General features: G+C 40.2%; 1 protein-coding gene across 2 annotated transcripts; it reads right to left on the bottom strand.

Moving 5' to 3' along the window:
- Positions 1-443: 443 nt before the first annotated feature.
- Positions 444-18,525, bottom strand: LOC134872096 (flotillin-2a). 2 transcript variants are annotated; one of them, XM_063895225.1, is made up of 11 exons: positions 18,307-18,525; positions 14,278-14,359; positions 11,672-11,762; positions 7,954-8,077; positions 7,091-7,209; positions 6,879-6,992; positions 6,647-6,766; positions 6,353-6,567; positions 5,284-5,467; positions 4,051-4,200; positions 444-3,127 (listed from the first exon to the last, which is right to left on the bottom strand). In XM_063895225.1, the coding sequence occupies exons 1-11, from the start codon at positions 18,353-18,355 to the stop codon at positions 3,077-3,079; spliced, it is 1,299 nt and encodes a 432-aa protein (XP_063751295.1). In that variant the 5' UTR covers positions 18,356-18,525; the 3' UTR covers positions 444-3,076. The 2 variants fall into 2 exon arrangements, with proteins under 2 accessions (XP_063751295.1, XP_063751296.1); XM_063895226.1 differs by lacking the exon at positions 11,672-11,762 and adding an exon at positions 12,259-12,349.
- Between the last annotated feature and the right edge of the window lie 423 nt (positions 18,526-18,948).

Genomic DNA, 18,948 nt, shown 5'->3' on the forward strand with positions numbered 1-18,948 from the left:
CTGTGGTACCTAAACGTTTCCACTTTGCAACTTTACAGTTGATCGGGGAATATCTAGGAGAGAAGAAAGTTCCAGCACTGACGGTTGTTGCAGCGGTGGCATCCTATTACAGGACCATGTCGGAGTGAGCTCTTTAGAACGACCCTTACTTTCACAAACGTTTGTAAAGGCAGACTGCAGGGCTAGGGGCTTGATTTATATCCCTGTGGCAATGGGACGGAATGAAACACCTGAAGTCAATGACTAAGAGTGTCCAAATCCTTTCTATATAGTGTTTGTATAAGCAGCAGTATTGTTGGATGTGTGTGTGTCCTCTGGTAGTGTTTGTGATGACTGCTCTCTGCAGAATGAATATGAACTGTCTTTATGAGGGGGTCACATCTGCTCCTGCTGACCCTCAGTGTTTAATATTTTATGTTCAATAAGAGACACACAGCAGTGAGTTCAACAGGAAGGGATATAACGTTTATTATAGGGCAAAATAACACACAACATGAACACATGCTTGAAATGCCATGCTGGATCGGCGCTTCAATAGGCCAGTGATACATGAGAAGCCACAATATCATTTTAATAGAGATGATTTCCATTTCAGACGAGAGTTAAGGCGTAGGTCTTTTAGTGTTTGGTCTTTCACCACATACTCTAAAATGATTCTGATTAGATAAAGAAATTATACATTTTGGCACACGATATGAAGGCCAAAGCAATGAATTGTCTGTTAAATGCTACATTTATCATCTAAATAGATATATCTGTGTTCCTTTGTACATTTGCAGTACAGAATGTTGTAAAGTACATAAAACAAGGTAGAAAGAGCTGAACATCATATATGCATAATACATAAGATTGTTTTACAGTAAATTCACAATATAACATCCCATTAAAACTCTACAGTTTATGATAAATAGCGAACAAATTGCTCATTTATGCATGAATGACCTCTTCATTGTTTAACAAAGGCACTGTGTACAGAAACAAAAATTGACTTTTGACATTACAAATAATGATCTAAAGTTGGTCATTCGGATGCTTTAACCTTTGCCCAGTCTGGAAACAAACAGAGTTTTGAACTAAAATATATAAAGACACAATGGGAGGGGCCACCTTCAAAATGTCAGACGTTTCTGCATTACTTCTCAAAATCGTACATAAAGAAGACAATGTTTATCATCCATTTTCAAGCAGTTGGGAAATGTGACAGTATGATCAGGTGATCTTTGTCAGGATTATGGATATTAAATGCTGCCTATCACTTGTAAAAGACTACTGGCTATTAAAAACGATGGTACAGAATAATACACACCGGCAGTTTCATAACATTATAATATCTACAGTAAGCCAGGCAGCATTTTACCAACATTCACAGCAGGGAAAAGAGTTGCAGAAACACATGAGAAACTGGTAAAGTAAATATGAAACTCAGTAATAGACAATTTCTCAGACCAACAAGCCACCAGCCTCATGTTTATTCACAGGAAATGATGATAAGTTGATACGATAACTTTTTAACCATCAGTGGCAAAACAAAACATAAAAAATGGTCACAGATTCTGTCAAGTGGTTCATCATCATTCATGATGTGATTTTATCAGAAGCAAAACACGTCATTAAAAAAAAGGGCAGCCTTATTTAAATGCAAGCTGATTGAATGATGTTACAAAAAGAATGTGGTATGAAAATAAAAGGTTAAAAGGTTGAGGCAGCAACAACAGGTTCTCAAATCCTGCGTCTCTCCTGCCCTCTAGAGGTTGGAACTGGTTGCAAACTGTGCGCTTGAGTGATGACGCAACACTGAAACAATTTAGACATTTCACATCTGGCTTCCAGCATTCAAACGTTTGTAACAGACTATACAGAGTCATTAGATTGACCTAATAAGAGAAAGGGATAAAAAGTTTCATTTGCAGCATCGACTGCTCGACATCACATTTACCAAACTGAACACCGCCCGAGCACATACACCATCAGCGTGTTTACGACCTCATCACATGCTTTTCTTCCAACTTCATGACACTTTTAACCCTGCTTTGTCATCACATATCGGGTGTAGGTCAGACAAGCGACACAGTGGCAACATAGAGGCCAGGGGTCACTGTTTAAAGTTACAAAACGTGACATTCGGGAAACTACAAAAGGAAGTGATATAAAGCTCACACCCTGAACGCCCACCATGTCTTGGGGTCCAGGGTCATCTTTTAAGGCTAATCTTCTCTAAGTATGGCTTTGTGTTATCTCTGGGTACACATACACGACAGTAGACACATCAGTTAGTAAAAGCAGATGTTATGAGAACAGGGAACAATATTAAAACATCGTCCATCTATATAACACAGTGATATACTAAAGCCAAACCACCTTCCTAAGGTTTGGGCACTTGAGTGGTGAACAGGCACTGTACATCAGAACGGGGAGAAGGGAAACGTGACGTGAGGTAAGAATTATCGTACAGAGGTTTGGTAATCCATCAATGCTCTCTGAGTCAGAGTTAATTATCGAGAAGAAATAGTAGTTTTAAAAGCAAAAGAGGGAATTAAAGCTGCATATTCCACAGTGGGCTCAGTCTACTACTAGGTACTTCACTGATTGAGGATGAATAACACCCGACTGGGAAGTGGTGCAACCCAAGAGGACAGTATTCAGATCTGGCCTATAAGTTAAGGCCTCTTTCCTTCACGACTGAAACTGTGGATGTGTTCCTTCTTAAGTCCACCACATTGAAAGTGGGGCAACTCACCCCCCCTTTTAAAGCATGTTTCGGATGACTCGTAGGACTGAACAGGATTGCAGCATATAATCCTAGCTATCTAGTGCAGTGTGATAATAATCAACATGTCTAAAAACTAAAAATCAAAACAACAGAAGATACATATAGACTGGTCCTATAGAAGTTAAGGCTCCAGCTTTTCTTTTGTATTCTTTAGAAAATTAAAAACCTCTTAAAATTAAAAAACTTGGTTGGTGTCAAGTGTTTCTGGTCAAAAGGCAGTTGCATAAGGGGTCAGAGGCTGACAAAACTCTTTTCATGCTTGAGGCAGATAAATGTCAGAAGATTGGGAGTCTCTGGCCTGACTCCTCAGATGGCTGTTTGGCTCTGCGGGCTCATCATCTTCTGCAGCATAGGGATCTGTGGGAACAGAGGAGTTGGGGGTAGAGAGGAGTAAATAGAAGGCGTTATAATAATGCAGAAACATCCTCCCTGTCATTCTCAACAACCAGCCTGTAGAAAAGCACAAAGTGTGTGTGCACAATGAGTGATCAGACGCTGACTTCTTTTGAAAACTCAGAGCAACCTGCTATTGTTTTAACCAGGAAGCTGAGGAGTATGATGCGACAATTTGAGTGCAAAGAGCAAGAACAGGATGTCCCAGATTTTTAAAGGAGCCCTATTATGATCATTTTCAGGTTCATATTAGTGTTTAGTATATTTACTGGGACATGTCTCCATGCTTTAATGTTCAAAAAGCTCTTTATTTTTCTCATACTGCCTGTGCTGCAGCACCTCTTTTCACCCTCTGTCTGAAACCAGAGTGCAGTCTGCTCTGATTGGTTAGCTTGCTCTGTTGTGATTGGTCAACCACTTAGAGATGTGTCCTGCCCTTTAGCTTATCACGTACAATGTGTTGAAGCTCTTACCAATAGAAGTACGTGTTTTACATCGTAATGTTAGTGTGTTACATAGTAAACAAATTAGTTAAATGAAGGCGTTTCAGGCAGGGGGGTCGGGGGAAGTGGGGGGAGTGTGTGGGAGAGTAACTCCCTCCGGAGGGAGCTTTGGGATTTTAGCCTTTGCAGACCATTCACAGGCATCCCACATAATAGACTACAGGAAAGGAAAACCCCTAAAGGCAGCTGTTGTCATAATATGGTGTTCCACTGAAAATGTAATTTCAAGAAAACATTTAGACTATCAACATTTTAATGGCTGCTCTTCAATCATTTTAAGGTTCAAAAATAAACACAGACATTTTCCAACAATCATCAGACAGTCGTACAGCCGACACTGGAGATAAAATAAGGTCTGATGATATGCAGCAGCGCCGCTATCACCTTAGACAGATCCACTCCGGTGAGGGCGTTGACGGAGACGGGGAGTTCAGCTAACAGACGGTTCAACTCTCCGGTCATGCGGCTGCCCTCTCCACTCAGGATGACAATCTCACCAGTCTTAGCCAGCGGGGCAGCCACCTTACTGGCAATCTGGTAAAACACAAGAGCATCTGTTACTTCTCTGACTAAACACTCCTCATATCACCATACATGACAGGAATTGACATGAACATATTCATTCACAGAAAATATCACTTGGGAGTGTTGTCCCGTTTTATCCTCACCAATACGTGACAAAATATTTGTACCCGAGTCATCAGCTCTGTTCAGTGAAATGCTTCAAAACATGTTGAGAACGTGCGGGAGAAGAGCGTTCCCCTTAATTTGAAAAACAAGTACTAGCATCTGTTAAGCAGAAGGGTTATTTGACTTTTAATAAGCCAGGCATGTTAAGGGAACATAGGAAAATGCTATTTTTGGAAGTATTAACTATTAACAGACTTTTCTCTTCACATCGACTTATTTTCTGGCATAAGAACATGACACCTGCACTATGTTTAATGCAGTTGGTTTACAATGTAATATTATGTCAACAATACATTGTGTAGCCCAAAACACAGACTGTCAGACACTAAAGGTCAGAAATGTCCCGATTTAAACCCATTAGATACACTATTGTGATCCCACAGCCTGGAGCATTACATCATGCTTTTTATATTATAAGGCTTTACATTTTTATCCCTGGCTTCAAAGAGTTTTAATATTTGGGTCCAGATAGAGACATCTATTTGTGTATTTCCCTATGGAACAAACACAAGCTATAACTTATAAAAGATAACCATAAAACAGCGGCATTATTTAAACTAATATATCCTGAAGGCATTGGTCATTTTGATCATAGTATGGCTGAAGACAGACAGAGGGGAAAGGAGGGGCAGCATGCAGTGAAGGGACAAGAAATCAGTCTTCTCCCTTCACTGCAGGTTGCCCTGATGTCCTCTCTAAAAGATGAGATAAGGACAACAGGGCCCAATGGTTAATCAACCAACTATGGTTACGTTTAACAGAATGTGTTTAATTGTGAGCAGTCACACGGGAAAGAAAGCTTTTTAAAGAACACACTGATGACTTTGGTGCCACCCCTCTAGTGGTGGAGACGTTGGGTAAACAGACCAATAAACCAGACTTCCCACATGTTTTTACACCACTGGTTTAAAAATGAATATCACCCACCATGGGCAGAGCCTCCAGCACCAGGGCTGTCTTGGCAGCCTCTCCATACATCTGGTAGGCTTCAGCCTTCAGCTTCATCTTCCCAGCCTCCGCCTTTCCAATGGCTTCAATGGAGAAGGCCTCTGCTTCACCGATGAGGCGGATCTTGTCGGCCTCTGCCTGCGCCGTCAGCACCGCCTTTATCCTGGGGTTAGGGATGGAGAAGGACAGTTTAGTGTTTACTGTCAGCAGTCAGTCATGTAATGTCCTGCAGTCACGTAGAGGAAACATATCATTTAATTAATTAATATTTAATATATTCATATTTATTGTGCTAATACAGAATCACAAAACATGAATAACCTAAACATGCATTTGTGTAGCTTTGTTAGATGGCATTTTTGAGTCATCTGTTCAAAATGTTGGTAGAGGGTCTCATTTGGATTCAGGACTGTATCTTTAATGGCCAGGACAATTAATGTTTTCCACATCAATTTCTTTCCTATTTGTAATAGTTTCAAACTTATTTGATTGGTTTTCAGGATAATGGAGATTAAGAAAGCAATTACCGGCTGAGAATTTGAAGATTTAATGCATGATTGTGTGCCATTAAATCCAAATAGGGTCTTCAAATCCAGCAGACCCAGCTCGTGTTGTAAATGTATTGTTTCTCCTGTTCTGAGTAATTGTGGTAAAGTAAATGTCAACAACTTAACTGTAAAATGACTGTTTTCTTCGAAGTAGTCTGGTGGCTTTGAGAGTAAAGATAAGTGCTTCAGTTCCTACTCAGAAAGGGCTTTCTGACTGAAAAGAAGTGGGGAAAATACTGTAAATATCGTTAAGACTGAGGGGCTAAAATCTATATGTTCTTCTGCCCCTGTCTACAGCATATTGCTTAGTGTCCTGCAATACTCCTTCCTGTTTCCTCAAACTAAGGTTGGTGCCATCCGCCATCTACTGTTGCTAATACAATGAATATGGATAACTACCTCACATAGTAACCCCACAGAAATACATCCGTGCCATCCCTTTAAATGATGAGAGGAGTTTGCTTTCACTATGGAAGATGATCTGTGTGGGAGCCACTCACTTGCGTCCCTCAGCCAACTGCTGCATCTTGTAAGCTTCGGCCTCTGCGGGTCTCTTCACCGTGGCGGTGAGCTCCTTGTCCGTGCGGGTGATCTCCTTATCCTCGATGGTGATCTGCTTCTTCCTCTGCACCACCTCAATTTCAATCTCCTCCAGACGGATCTTCTGCTGCTCCTTGGCCGCCTGCAGCTCGTACGCCAGCTGAGCCTCTGCTTTCTAAAGACACCGAAAGTTTAACATTAATACTTAAATATAATTCACAACATTTGAAAATCAAAACTATACAACTCTATACCTTCGTGTTCACTTCCTGATTGAAGGAAGCTTTCTGCATTTCTAGCTCTCGTTTGGAGTCGGCCATCTTTGTGTCGGCTTGGAACTTGACATCCATCATTTCTCTCTTGCACTCAGCTTCCTGTAAGAGACCGAGATAATGACATGGAGATGGATTATGAGGAGTTTTTTGCTAATAGCTATTAAAAGAATATATGTTTATCTAATGGCTATAATGTCAGAGCTCTTCTTACCCTGATACCAGCGTCTCTCTCTGCCTCTGCCACTCCGATGTCTGCATCCCTCTGCACTGCGGCTGTCTGCGTTTTGCCCAGTGAGCTCAAGTACTCCACTTTATCATACACATCCTGTTAGGACCATTAGGAAATATGATAGTAATGAAATACTTCTCAAATTACAAGCAGAAGTAGAATAGATAAAAGCAGGGTGAACTGATGAGTCTCACCTTGATGGTGAAGCTGAGGATCTCGATTCCCATCCGGCCGACATCCGGTGATGCCACCTCTCGCACCAAAGTGGCAAACTTATCTCTGTCCTGGTAAATCTGCTCAACAGTGAGGGTACCTGAGGGATGGAAACAGAAGTTAGTACCTTCCCATTCAGTTTTACAGCACAGTTGAAGTACTGTACATATCTACGTTTTGTGTTACTTTACCTGAGTCTTTTCTTTTGATCTTTTATTGATTCAACTAACAGACTCTTACTCAAGGACCATTTTTCAATGCAGGACTTTTATCTTAATTGAACACACTGACATTTTATGTGACATTGACCTCATTTGTATCATCTACCACTAAGATATAAAACCGTTGGGCTACAGTTCATGACCGCTTTTAAACTTCATATTTCAGACACCTGCTTGTCTGACCCTGAGGAAGTTAGACATTATCCATTTCCAACAGACATTTATCTGAATATACTCAACAGCCTGCCATGGTGATTATTATGATGTTTGTCTTCAGTGTTATTCTGTCCTCTTGTGCTCAAGCTGATCAAATTGACCTTACTGCTCTATAATACCACACCTGCCAACACTCATTGTGAGTTCAAGTCAGGCACGTTTAGCAGAAGTTAAATAAGCCTAGGGCTAAAGGGGAGGACTCCCTCTGGCGTGAACTGTGTGATTCAAGCCTTTGCAGACCATTTACAAGCTCAAAACCTACATAATACACTACAGGGAACCCCCCCCCCAAAAAACTATAATAGGGCCCTTTAAGATGACACTATAACAAATGATATATTTTGTCTACATTTGTTGGAAAACCGAAATATTAAGCCGTGAGAAATGACTTTGGAGAGAATACCCACCAAGGATGGCCCGCAGGTGACCCTCGAGGGTCTGCAGGATCACACTCTTGATCTCCACCACTGACTTCCCCAGGAACTGTTCGCAGGCGTAACCCAGCAGCTCATTCTCTGTCATCACTTTCACCTGGTGTCAACAAGGACAAAGAGTCAGCTGAACACACATCCACAAACACCAGCACAAATACAAATACAGGAAACAGCATGTGGGTGTGGCTCTCAGGAGGACATGATATGTACTAGCTTTTGTTGTGTCATCCAATAGTCTCTTTCTGTCTACTCAGTAAACACACATCATTCTTTATCACTTTTATACTGTCAGCAATGTGTGGAGAACAAGTACAAAAGAAAGCATGACATTTATTCAAAGAATTTAGGAACAATCTTGTACAGCCTGGAATGCATTGGAGCAATGGATGGATGCATAAAGGCCTGGCATTTGTGGGTTAAGGTGCTTCAAATGTGGTCATGCATCCTTGCTATTGACTTGGCTGTGTAGTGATGAACCGATGTTATTCTGATAGATACACTGACACAGGAGAAAGCACTAAATAAACAGCCCTGTGAGGCAGGTGCTGGGATGGAGGCCTGCATACACTTAGGGTTGATCACAGATTACACAATGGTTTGGAGAATATTTAACTATAAAATGGAGATAATGTATGGCCAGATTATTGGTTAGGTGAATTGAATGATTGGTTGGTAGTTTGATTATTTCTTTAAGTGATTCTCAAGTTAGGGTTGTAACGGTTTCACAGCACCATCATAGCAATGGTACTGTAGGCTGAATATGTGTGTGCCTTCACTTTAACAGAAGAGACATATAGTCTAATGCATTGCCAGTAATCAGCTCTTGATAAATGATAGATGTATAGGTGTCACCAATAGCAAGAGATGCAGACAATTTGACCCTCCATACCGTTATGATAATAGGGAAAGGCATGTACGTATAAAATAAATCGCTCCTCTAAACTGGCATCATGCAAGTGGATATATTTCCTGCCACTTTCAAGTGATAATTACCAAACACCTAAAATGGTGATGCAATGCCAATCGAGTTATTTACTGTATTTTTCTGTTACATCTTAATAACAGGATCATTTACAGCAAATTAAGGGAGGGGAATAACTCATAAGCGGGATCATTTACAACAAATTAAACAAAAGAAAAATCAACTGCATAAACCTGAGGTTTACGATATAAAAACAAGGACATTCAGTGACAATAACAGAAGTCACGTATACAGGCAGGAAAGGATCAAAATTATGTAAGACAGGAGGTTTTGGGTCATATTGTACTCCACTGGAACTGGAAGAAAAGAGAGAGTGAGCTGGGTCCTTAGGCGAGAGGTCTGCACATGGTTTTTGTTTATGCAAAATGCACTCATAACAGGGAGGAGGGCAACACAAAGTCGGTGAAGATGGAAGTCATTCCAAGGGAACTCATGTCTGAAAACAGAAAAAGGCTGCAGGCCCGCCGCACAAACACACACAGGCGAGCTCAGACACACAGCAGGGGGAGCCGTGCCGTGGCCGAGACATAAAGTGTGCAAAGGGAATCTCTTCCACTTAACTCTTGAACCCCCCCCTTCTTATTCCCCTAGTGACACCACCCTTCCTCCTGCCTTCTCCTAACGCACAGCTTATTCAAGATTCAAAACTAAAAAACAATAGTACAGGAAATGTATTAACGAACGGTGTCTAGAGCCCTGACAACTATTTCCTCAACGTTTTTATTTTATTTATGTGTTTAAAAAAAAAAGGTATTGAACTTTTTGGCTCATCTACAAATGACATGATTTTAAATGCTGTCAAAAGACCAAAACACTACCAAAATTGTGAATAAAAGGTGATTCAAGTGGAAGAGTTTAAATGATATTCACTTTACATAGTTAAAACTAAATTCTTATTTGACTTCATTCTTCTGTGTTTGTCTGTCTTAGTCAAATTCAGCATGTGTCTCTTTAACTTAACCACACACACACTGCTCTTGTTGCCATGGGACACATGCACCAAAATGTCTTTGGTTTAGGTTGGACCAATCAAACGACGGGCCTCTCTGTGAAGTAAACTGAGTGAGAGTGAGGCTGCTCAGCTCCCTACAGTGGGCTCATTGTCAGCAGGCATGCAGGACAACACAGAGAGGAACGCTGGCATGAATGTGGTCAAAATACAGAACTGATAACGAGACACCATCTTCTTTCAAACACAAAAGGAAATACTGACATGCCAGACGAAAAAAGGGGGAGCTGATTATGAGCATAATATCATTTGCAAACAGAAATGCAGAAGATAGCGTACATTATATTTTCAGGAGAAAATTCACCATAAAAATAAGTAACTTTTTAGACGTCTGTTTGTTCAAACACTTTAACTGATTTTAGGAATGACTCAAGGGACAATCCCGTCTCAGATATATTTTAAGTAAAGGTTTTGTCCTTGAACTACTTAAGCATTTAATATTACTTTCTATATCTTTGTCTAACTTTCTGTTGATTTGATGGAAAATTTAAAATAAATAAATATTGAATATCTGAGTAATAATCCATGCTATAAATAAAGAATATCATTTTCACGTATCTATTCCATTCCTTTATGCTGCTAACTTATTGTAGAGTAGATTTATTTATTGTTTATAAAAAAGGTGGAATTTTCTCTCACTTCTCAGGTTGAAAACCTAAAAAAAGGGTCTTGGCACTGAACAGGATTAAACAAACACAGCAGACACAATGAAAGCAAAAGATTCAGGTTGATATAGAAATGCACCTCTACACAGATCCCTTTCTCCTGCCAAAGTAGGACCAAGTTCAGACTGAAAATAACACAACAAAATAAATTGTGCTGCTCAATATACCAGTGAGATGTCCAAATACTAAACAGGAAGCCCAGTTTGAAGGCTTTTACTCCGTGCTACTGTCAGTCTGAATGTAGGCTTGGTCAGGTGAGTTTCTGCTAGGTGTATTATGCTTAATTAAGAGGGTAAATCATGCCAACATTGATTTGACTCAACATTTATTTTCATTAGGCCTGTGTCCAAATAGCACCTTTTTGTTGTTTCTATGAAAATGATATCTCAACAACCTATCCCCTCTGTTATATGACAGAATGGCATCGCCTACGTATTTGTTTGACGTTGTTTTTTTCACTTTGAGGAGCAACTGGAAGATGCTTGCCCTGTCAGTTTGTATGAATGAGCTTCACTGCTCAATCTGACAGCCATAGAGCGAGGAAGATAATCTGCGTAGGGTGATAAAGGTAAGACAGTCAGTGTCCACCTGGCCAATCCACTCAAAGAAATGAGCTTTTCAGTCTTAGTTATGGTAGGATCTGTATGAAACGCATTGTCAAACCAAGAGATTCCTCCGGTTTCTACAGTGATGACACTGGCACTTTTCTGAAATGTTTAAATATTTTTAACTGGAAGACAAAAATGGTGGTGCATAAAAACAAAAACCTGAGTGCAACGCTTTTTCTCGAGGTGGCAGCATGGAACGGCTTGGCTCACTCCTCATTAACAACAACTGAAATAAGGAAGCTGGAACTACATGGACACAGGCCCTTAATCAAAGGTAGAGGTGTGCCTCTAAACTTGAGCCCTCTATATGTATAAAACACCTGTGTTGTGATTATGGGGTGATGCCAGAGAAAGGGAGGTATGGGATGGGGGATGTGTGGGTTAGTGGAGTCTGAACTGGCATTCCCAGAAAAGTGTAGTGATTTACCTGAGCCACCCCAGTGACAGTAATAGCTACACCCTCCGCTGTCTCTACATCCTCACACTTGGGCTGCAGGGTCATAATCTCAAGCGTTATCCTGTTGAAGAATGTGGAAAAATAAAAAAAATAAAAATTGACATGTTCGGAGGGAGAGCAAAATGAAGGGAAGGGCTAGAACACACGGAAAAAAACAGGACAAAGTGAAACCATTCACCCAAGGACTCCAGATCACCAACAACGGAGCAAAATGAGATGCCATCGTCATTCAAATTTGAAGGATTTAGATTTAGATAGATATTTTTCAGCTTTATTCAAAATTTGGATTTAAGATTGGGTCGATCAAATTCTTTTTTTGGCCATTTCTATAGCATTCATTTATTGACCCCGTTGGCAATTGTGACTCAGAGTTCAGTTTTATTGGCAAAGCCAAAATAAGTGGCAGCTGACTGTGTCCCCTCCCCTGCAGAAGAAAAAGCAATGAAGATGAGAGAAGCAAACATAGTGAGCTTGTTAGTTGAACCTTTTTCCTGAGTCTTCCTTTGGCCGCGAGCACCAGCAGCCACTGCTTTTTGTTTGTTTTTGAAATGCATTACCTGAGCCACCCCTGTCACATCCAAGGGAACACCCTCCGAGGTTTCGATATTCTCACAGCGACAGAGGATGGTCATAACCTCCAGAGACATTCTACGCAGGCAGGCACGCAGGCAGGCAGGCAGGAATAGCAGAGGCAAAACAGTAAGTTGGACAACAGCTGTTAGGAATGTGAGTAACCAAGGTCAAGAGAGGGAGGGAGGAGGGAGGGGGTGAGGGACAACCTTCTTTCTCTGTTGGTTTTAGCCCTGAAAGTATTTTTTCTTGTGTGCCGCTGACACCTTACAAAGTCTTAACAGTTTCTCTTGTTTCTCTCTGTTAATAACTGTTCCTATAAACTGGGCCCAAGAGCAAGATCTGGGATGAGAACTGTTGTGTTTAAAGGATTATTTAGTCGAGAGATATTTGTACGAAGATTACACATTAAAGTCCTCTGAAAACAATCCTTATCTTTCACTTCAGTACTTGTGAGTTTAATTGTTTAAGTGAAATTAGGTTTTTTTTTAAACACGGACTGTCACGGACATGGGAGCTAAGAAGAAGAGAGGCTCTGGTTAACAGCTCTTCTGGCGCCTCCCACTTCTTTCCAGGAGAATTGAATCAATGAGTCACAGGCCTGGACATTAAATTGATTACTGCGTCATGAGCGGGAAGACACACAGCCTTCCCCCCCAGTGCGTTTATAATGCTGCCCCTATACACACACACGCACACACAGGGCTTTTAGCTCAAGTGACAGCCCTCTCTGTTTCTAAAATCCAACATGTGCAATGTTGACTAAATTGCAGGATAGAATAATGCGTGAGAGAGTAACTGGGACAGCCGATTTTCAAATCCACCCATGCATCAACTCTACTTTATCGTCTACCATTACGTTTCCTAGCAACGGAAGACAAAGTGTGATACTTAAGGGGAAATGGGTAACCTGAAGGAGACACACTTGGGTTTAGAAGGGATGAGATCAACGCCACACAAAGCAAAGCAGATTAGCAGAAAAGAAACAAAGAGACAGACAGACCCCCAAATAATACATAAATTACAACCAGGAGCTCAAGAGACAAGCATTGTAATCTAAGGAATACTGTAGGGTATTATTTTACAGATGGTACAACTATATCGGGGGCTGTTAAGCCACATGAAAGCGCATAATGTGTTGTTTCATTGCAATAAAGCAACTTTACTGACATTCAATCAGCAACTTTGAACAGTGCAACAACTCTGAGATCTCACAGGAATATATGGGGACATTTATAGGTGGTTTTAAACTTTACTTTGTTTGAAACATCACAAAAAACAGTCTGTAAGTCTATATCTTTCTTTTACAGTCTTTTAACTTTTGGGTAAGCGTTTGAATGTGGGAATTAGTTAGCTTTGTTAATATTATGCTTGTAACTTTCCCTGAACTCGGCCATTATGTACCATCTGTTTATCTTTCCAGTGTTTTCTCACAAGCTGGATCGTTGGAGCTGCATTTAACATCAACATACAGCGTTCAGGCCCTTAGTTTGTTTGCACATTTAGTAAACAATGTTAGACTCTGAGGCCTCAGCTTACAATGAATAATGTGTTTTATCTTCACTGAACTGTGTAAGATTAGGGAAAGATCAGGGTATCTGCAGAGACAATCTTAAAATATTGACATTTTAGGATGTATTTTCAAAAATGTAAAACATAAAGTAGTAGACGCAGTATAAATGTTATTATTGGTTGTACAGATATGTCTCTCAATTGATTGACAGAAACCCTTAGAACCCTCAAAAGCAGGGTAAGAATTTGAGGAAAATATGATTGGTAAGGGACATTAATTGCTATTGTTTTGGGGATGCACTATTAAAGCGATCTTTATGGATAAAACCAAATATTCTTCCAGACGTGTGAACCTGTTGTGAGGACCTGTAGATACCCTGTTCTAAAAAGCTTTCTGGATGATGTTGGGAGCACTGCGCCACTTTAGACAGAATTGCTCTCCATGGACGTTAAAGCATCGTCTCTGGTTTTGAGCCAGAGTGGAGAGGTCTTACCTCTGGATGTCAGAGATGAGCCACCAGGCCCAAGACCAGCCCCCCACAACATACGACTTCTGATCTGAGCCACAGCAGCCACCTGAGGAAAAAAACAGAGGAAATGGACGTCACACGGTTATAATCACCCGACAGAGGAAATAAAACAGGAGTAGCATCAGTTAATAAATGTGGGAGAGTTCATTTATGTTGTTTACTACAGACTTTTAAAGCAACTATAAATGCACTTTTAATGAAAAGAACTGCGTGCACACAGCTTGGACAATAACTGGGTTACAACAGGGGAAATATTAGATAACAGACTAGTTGTAACAAAGGTATAGATGGCAGCTGTAACCAAGACACAACACAAACTCACTTACAACACCAAGACAACTCTGAGCCAAACAAGGTGTGTGGCTAAAACCTTTTTTATGCAGGTTTAATATCACCAGCTAACAGTCAAAATACAAAACTTGTTTGAAATTTGTGGACATTTATAATATTCTTTGTGCACTCAAGTTAATTTACCACCTACAAAGAATGTCTGCATGTACAAAAGCATTTGAATGCATGCAGTATATTGGAAGGAATAGATTCATATGCAACTGTAGCATTGAGGTATTGAGAAACACACATCAGACAGTGACCTAATTAGCATATTCTGCAAGTGCTTTCTTAGCAAGTTGATCATGTGCTGTTCAGTCATAACAACTAACCATCCTCACTGTTCCAACCACAGTGACCACATCATTTCTCCTGTTACACTGGGGGCATGCCCCTCCCCTCTGGTTTCGGTTGCTGCAAATCTTTTGATTTGATATCACTCTCCTCCTTAAACACTGGTATGTTTCTCTCATCTGCTGTGTAACAAGCAATACCTTTTTTTCCAGCCTGGCAGGAGAGATGCATAACACCTGTGTGTGTGTTGTCCATATCATGGGTTTGATAATTACAGTAAAATGAATACATTTGATTATCAACACTAAACTGCAGCATGTTGTAAGATATAAAAAAATGTACACAACATTGGTTATAGTCTAAGGAACCCTTCTTTCTGTACAATGTAATTTGAACAACCCTATTCAGACTTAGGGTTACAAGGGGTCAGAAAATTGTCCAGGCAAAGTACATTATTGCACAGCTTCAATATAATAAAGTGTACGTGTTAATAGTAAACTTATTTGGTAGATAATACACAGAAACAGCAATACTAGGTTTTATGGCATGATTTGGCCAAAAATAACTTAAAATGAATGTACTAATCCATTCAACGGGAAATTATCAACGGGCTAAAATGTTTGTTTTGACCTGCATGTGACATGGTCAATACATGTGTTTTGTATTATAAAATTACCCTTTAATTTCACATTTTTCCAGTTATTTCCAGTCAATTCCAAGAGAGTGTATTACTCTCCAAAGGAGAAGTAAAAGTTAGACCAGTTTACGGATGTAGATGTAAAGAAAGACATATGAGTCTCAGTCAGTCTCTGGCCACAAACGGTCTGATAAATTAATCTCGAGACTTTAGTGTGACATTCCCAGCTGTCACATGTTAACTGACCGAGGGGGAGGAGCTGGACTATCTTTACTGACACATTCTCCCCTGACTACCAAACATTACAGCAAGACACGTTGACCCACATCTCTCACTCACATGCTGCTGATGTGTTTTAACATTTCCAGTAACAGGGTTTCTATTAAAAGACTTGTTTGAGGGTCCTACTGTGAAAGGTCAAGCCTATGAGGATAAATCTCACTCAGACACAGTGGCCTCTACCATAGAAAATACTCTCCTTGTGTGTGACTGAACAATATCCCACAGGAAACAGAAGCATTACAATGTGCAGAGCAGGAAACGGGACAGGGACTACTTGGAATACTAAGTGATTTTCTTACCCTAATCTTATAATGATGACCCATTGAGCTGGTCTGTCTTTATGTTGCAACACGTCTCTTGGTCTTGCCTGAAACAAATGTATTTGTACTTTGAACTTTGTACCAGAGTAGAAAGTCTAGCATGAAAATCTTCTTTTGACATGCTCTATGACAACTTAATCTGATGCAATTTACAAATGTTGTTTTAGTAAAAGGGGTGTGGATTCTACCATTTAAACCCTCATGCCTCCTGCCAAATGCCATGGCCATCTAAATTGGTCACAAGCTGAGGTCCTATAGAAATGCTTGGGGCAACACACCATAATAACCCCGGCCTACCAGCCGCATATTTGAGATTCCTGACTGCATTCACTCCACGGCTCAGGGGGGAAGACGCTATGTGAATGAATGAGATGTAAAGCAAGCTAAATAAATCCAGTCACCTGGACTCTAGTTTCCATGGTGCAGGGTTCTGATGTTAGGTAATCACAACATGCAAATGAGCAGGGTTATTTCTCATCTTTTGATTTGTGCTTTGGCATCTAACCGTGTGATTTCTTTTCACATTTGTGGAATAGCTCTGTCTATGAATCAGGAAGTACAACTTACGCCCACTCGCCTCTGCTCCCAATCAGAGTTTCTCTCTGTGGTGTAACTGACATGCTATTAAAAGTTTGTTCACAACGGAAAATCCTAATGCTGGTTTTTATTTTTTTTCTTCATCACAACCGTGTTATACATTCAAAATAGCCTAACAGATTTAGTTCTAACTTTTGGAAATGTTTTACAATATACTGAAAAACCAAATTTGGAAAGATTTCCAAAAAGAGGCAAAGGTCAGTAATTCCAAAAACTCTTTCGGTCCACCAAGGAACTTTATCAGAACAATGGAGAATGCATCAACATGATAAATAGATTGTATTTGTACTATGACTTTGGGACATACACTTCAAATTGTTCTGATCAGTTGTTGTGATCTGATTTTAGTGTCTTCGATCATCACATTGAATTTTGAATAAAAGAAAATCCAATGCCAGTCTTTCGGACCACCAACTTTTTCAACATTTCAAGGGACATTCTAAAACGCTAAACGTGAAAAGGCAAATGTAGCTTAATGTTCCAAGACGGCGATCAATGATCACAACATTTCTCTCAGATATGTCTTGTCATTAACACTTTCACCTGTCAAAAGATCAAAACCGAAATCCTATTATGGACGTTATAAATATTAAGTGTTTTCCTCTCCATTGAAGCCTATTATAAGGAAAAAGCTTGACGTAACTTAATGTCCAAAACAACAATCAATGATCATCAAATTTCTCTCGGACATGTCTTGCCATGAACACTTACACCTGTCAAAACCGAAATCCAAGGATTATGGACATTATCCTACATTAAGTGTTCATGGCAAAACATGTCCGAGAGAAATTTGGTGATCATTGATCGCCGTTTTGGGACATTAAGCCTTTTCCCGTTAAGCGTTTTAGAATGTCCCCATTTCAACAAAGGAGGCCGCATGAGATTAAGAATGTTCTTGTGGTCCCCGTTGCAGGCCTGAGAAACACCCGCTGATGGTGTGTTTCCCTCTTAATGTAATCATTATTTCTGCTGTATTCCTTCTGCGCAACAGAGCCAACCGTGCCTACCTGAAGACAAATTCAAGACAGCCTCTCCTTAGCCACCCATATAAAGATAAAATCACAACAACATAACGAAGCAAAAGCAGTTTCAAGAACACAGAGTCCAATCTAATCCACCATTACAGAAAAGGCAGGATAAACAAGATAAATAAAGCAGAATAAAGAGGTATATTTACTATGAGAGCCAAACGGAACAAAACGGAGAAGAAGCGTGAAGCCATAAACGTGTGTACAATATAGCGGATAACACGAAGCAAAAATACGACAATTTCCCAAGATACACACATTAAACACTGGGGGAGAAACTAGCATGTCTTATTACGGTGCAGACCTTTAACTGATACACTAGGTTATGTGGTGGTGTTATTTTTCACACGCAATGTTAACTTCTTACATGCTAATAAATAAAGGTTGTAAGACGTTTTTTTTCAATTGTTTTCCAGGGTTTTCATTCGAATAAAGCACTTCATCACGCCTGGCAGGAAGAGACCATGCTAGGAGCTACACATCGTCAACAAATGTTTAACGTTACCTGAAACCACAAGGGCCTCATTTGGTCCAACGGTGTGGCAGTTTCCCATTATATCGACAGAAAAAGACGTGTATCCAAACCTACTCGACGTTTACTAAACTAGTTTCACGTATAAACACTGTTTCCCCAGTTTTTTTCCACCAACTCCAAATATCGATGATATTTTTTTCAACTGGCGAGTCGTGCATAAAATCAACCGTTACACAAGATGTAACGTTTCCGGTTTGGATTTCAAAATAAAAGTAAAGTTGGTGAACACGTGGTTTGAATGTTTTTATTTTGAAAGTCACTCTGCCATACTTTTGTTCTTGTTTTACTGCGACTTGACACCGCTGATCACTCACCCCTCCCTTCAATTCTGCCCCTCCTCCACCGTAAGGGGATACGATTCCATAATAATAATAAAATAGGCGTGGCTGTTTTTCTATCTTCTCCCGAAAGTAACCTAAACGAGGGTCACTATAATTGTTCTCAAAACGACTTTTGAGTTTGGAAATGTAGTGTTTGGATCACATTGTGTTTTTGTCTTTTGGTTTTTATAACACGGTCTTAAATTGTGAGAGCCCCCAGCCCCTATGTACCGCCCAATGCAGATGGGAGATTTTTTTTGTGTGTTGTTTTACGGTGTGCAAAGAAATCTAT

This window comes from Eleginops maclovinus, chromosome 11, assembly GCF_036324505.1.
Source record: "Eleginops maclovinus isolate JMC-PN-2008 ecotype Puerto Natales chromosome 11, JC_Emac_rtc_rv5, whole genome shotgun sequence".
Taxonomy (NCBI): Eukaryota; Metazoa; Chordata; class Actinopteri; order Perciformes; family Eleginopidae; genus Eleginops; species Eleginops maclovinus.

Coding starts and splice junctions, on each gene's coding strand:
- LOC134872096 (XM_063895225.1), bottom strand. CDS start 18,355: ATGGGAAACTGCCACACCGTTGGACCAAATGAGGCCCTTGTGGTTTCA. Junction 7,210..7,953: donor TCACCTGCGGGCCATCCTTG/GTGGGTATTCTC, acceptor TCCATCCCTCAG/GTACCCTCACTGTTGAGCAG. Junction 3,128..4,050: donor CCGGAGTGGATCTGTCTAAG/GTGATAGCGGCG, acceptor CTGTTCCCACAG/ATCCCTATGCTGCAGAAGAT.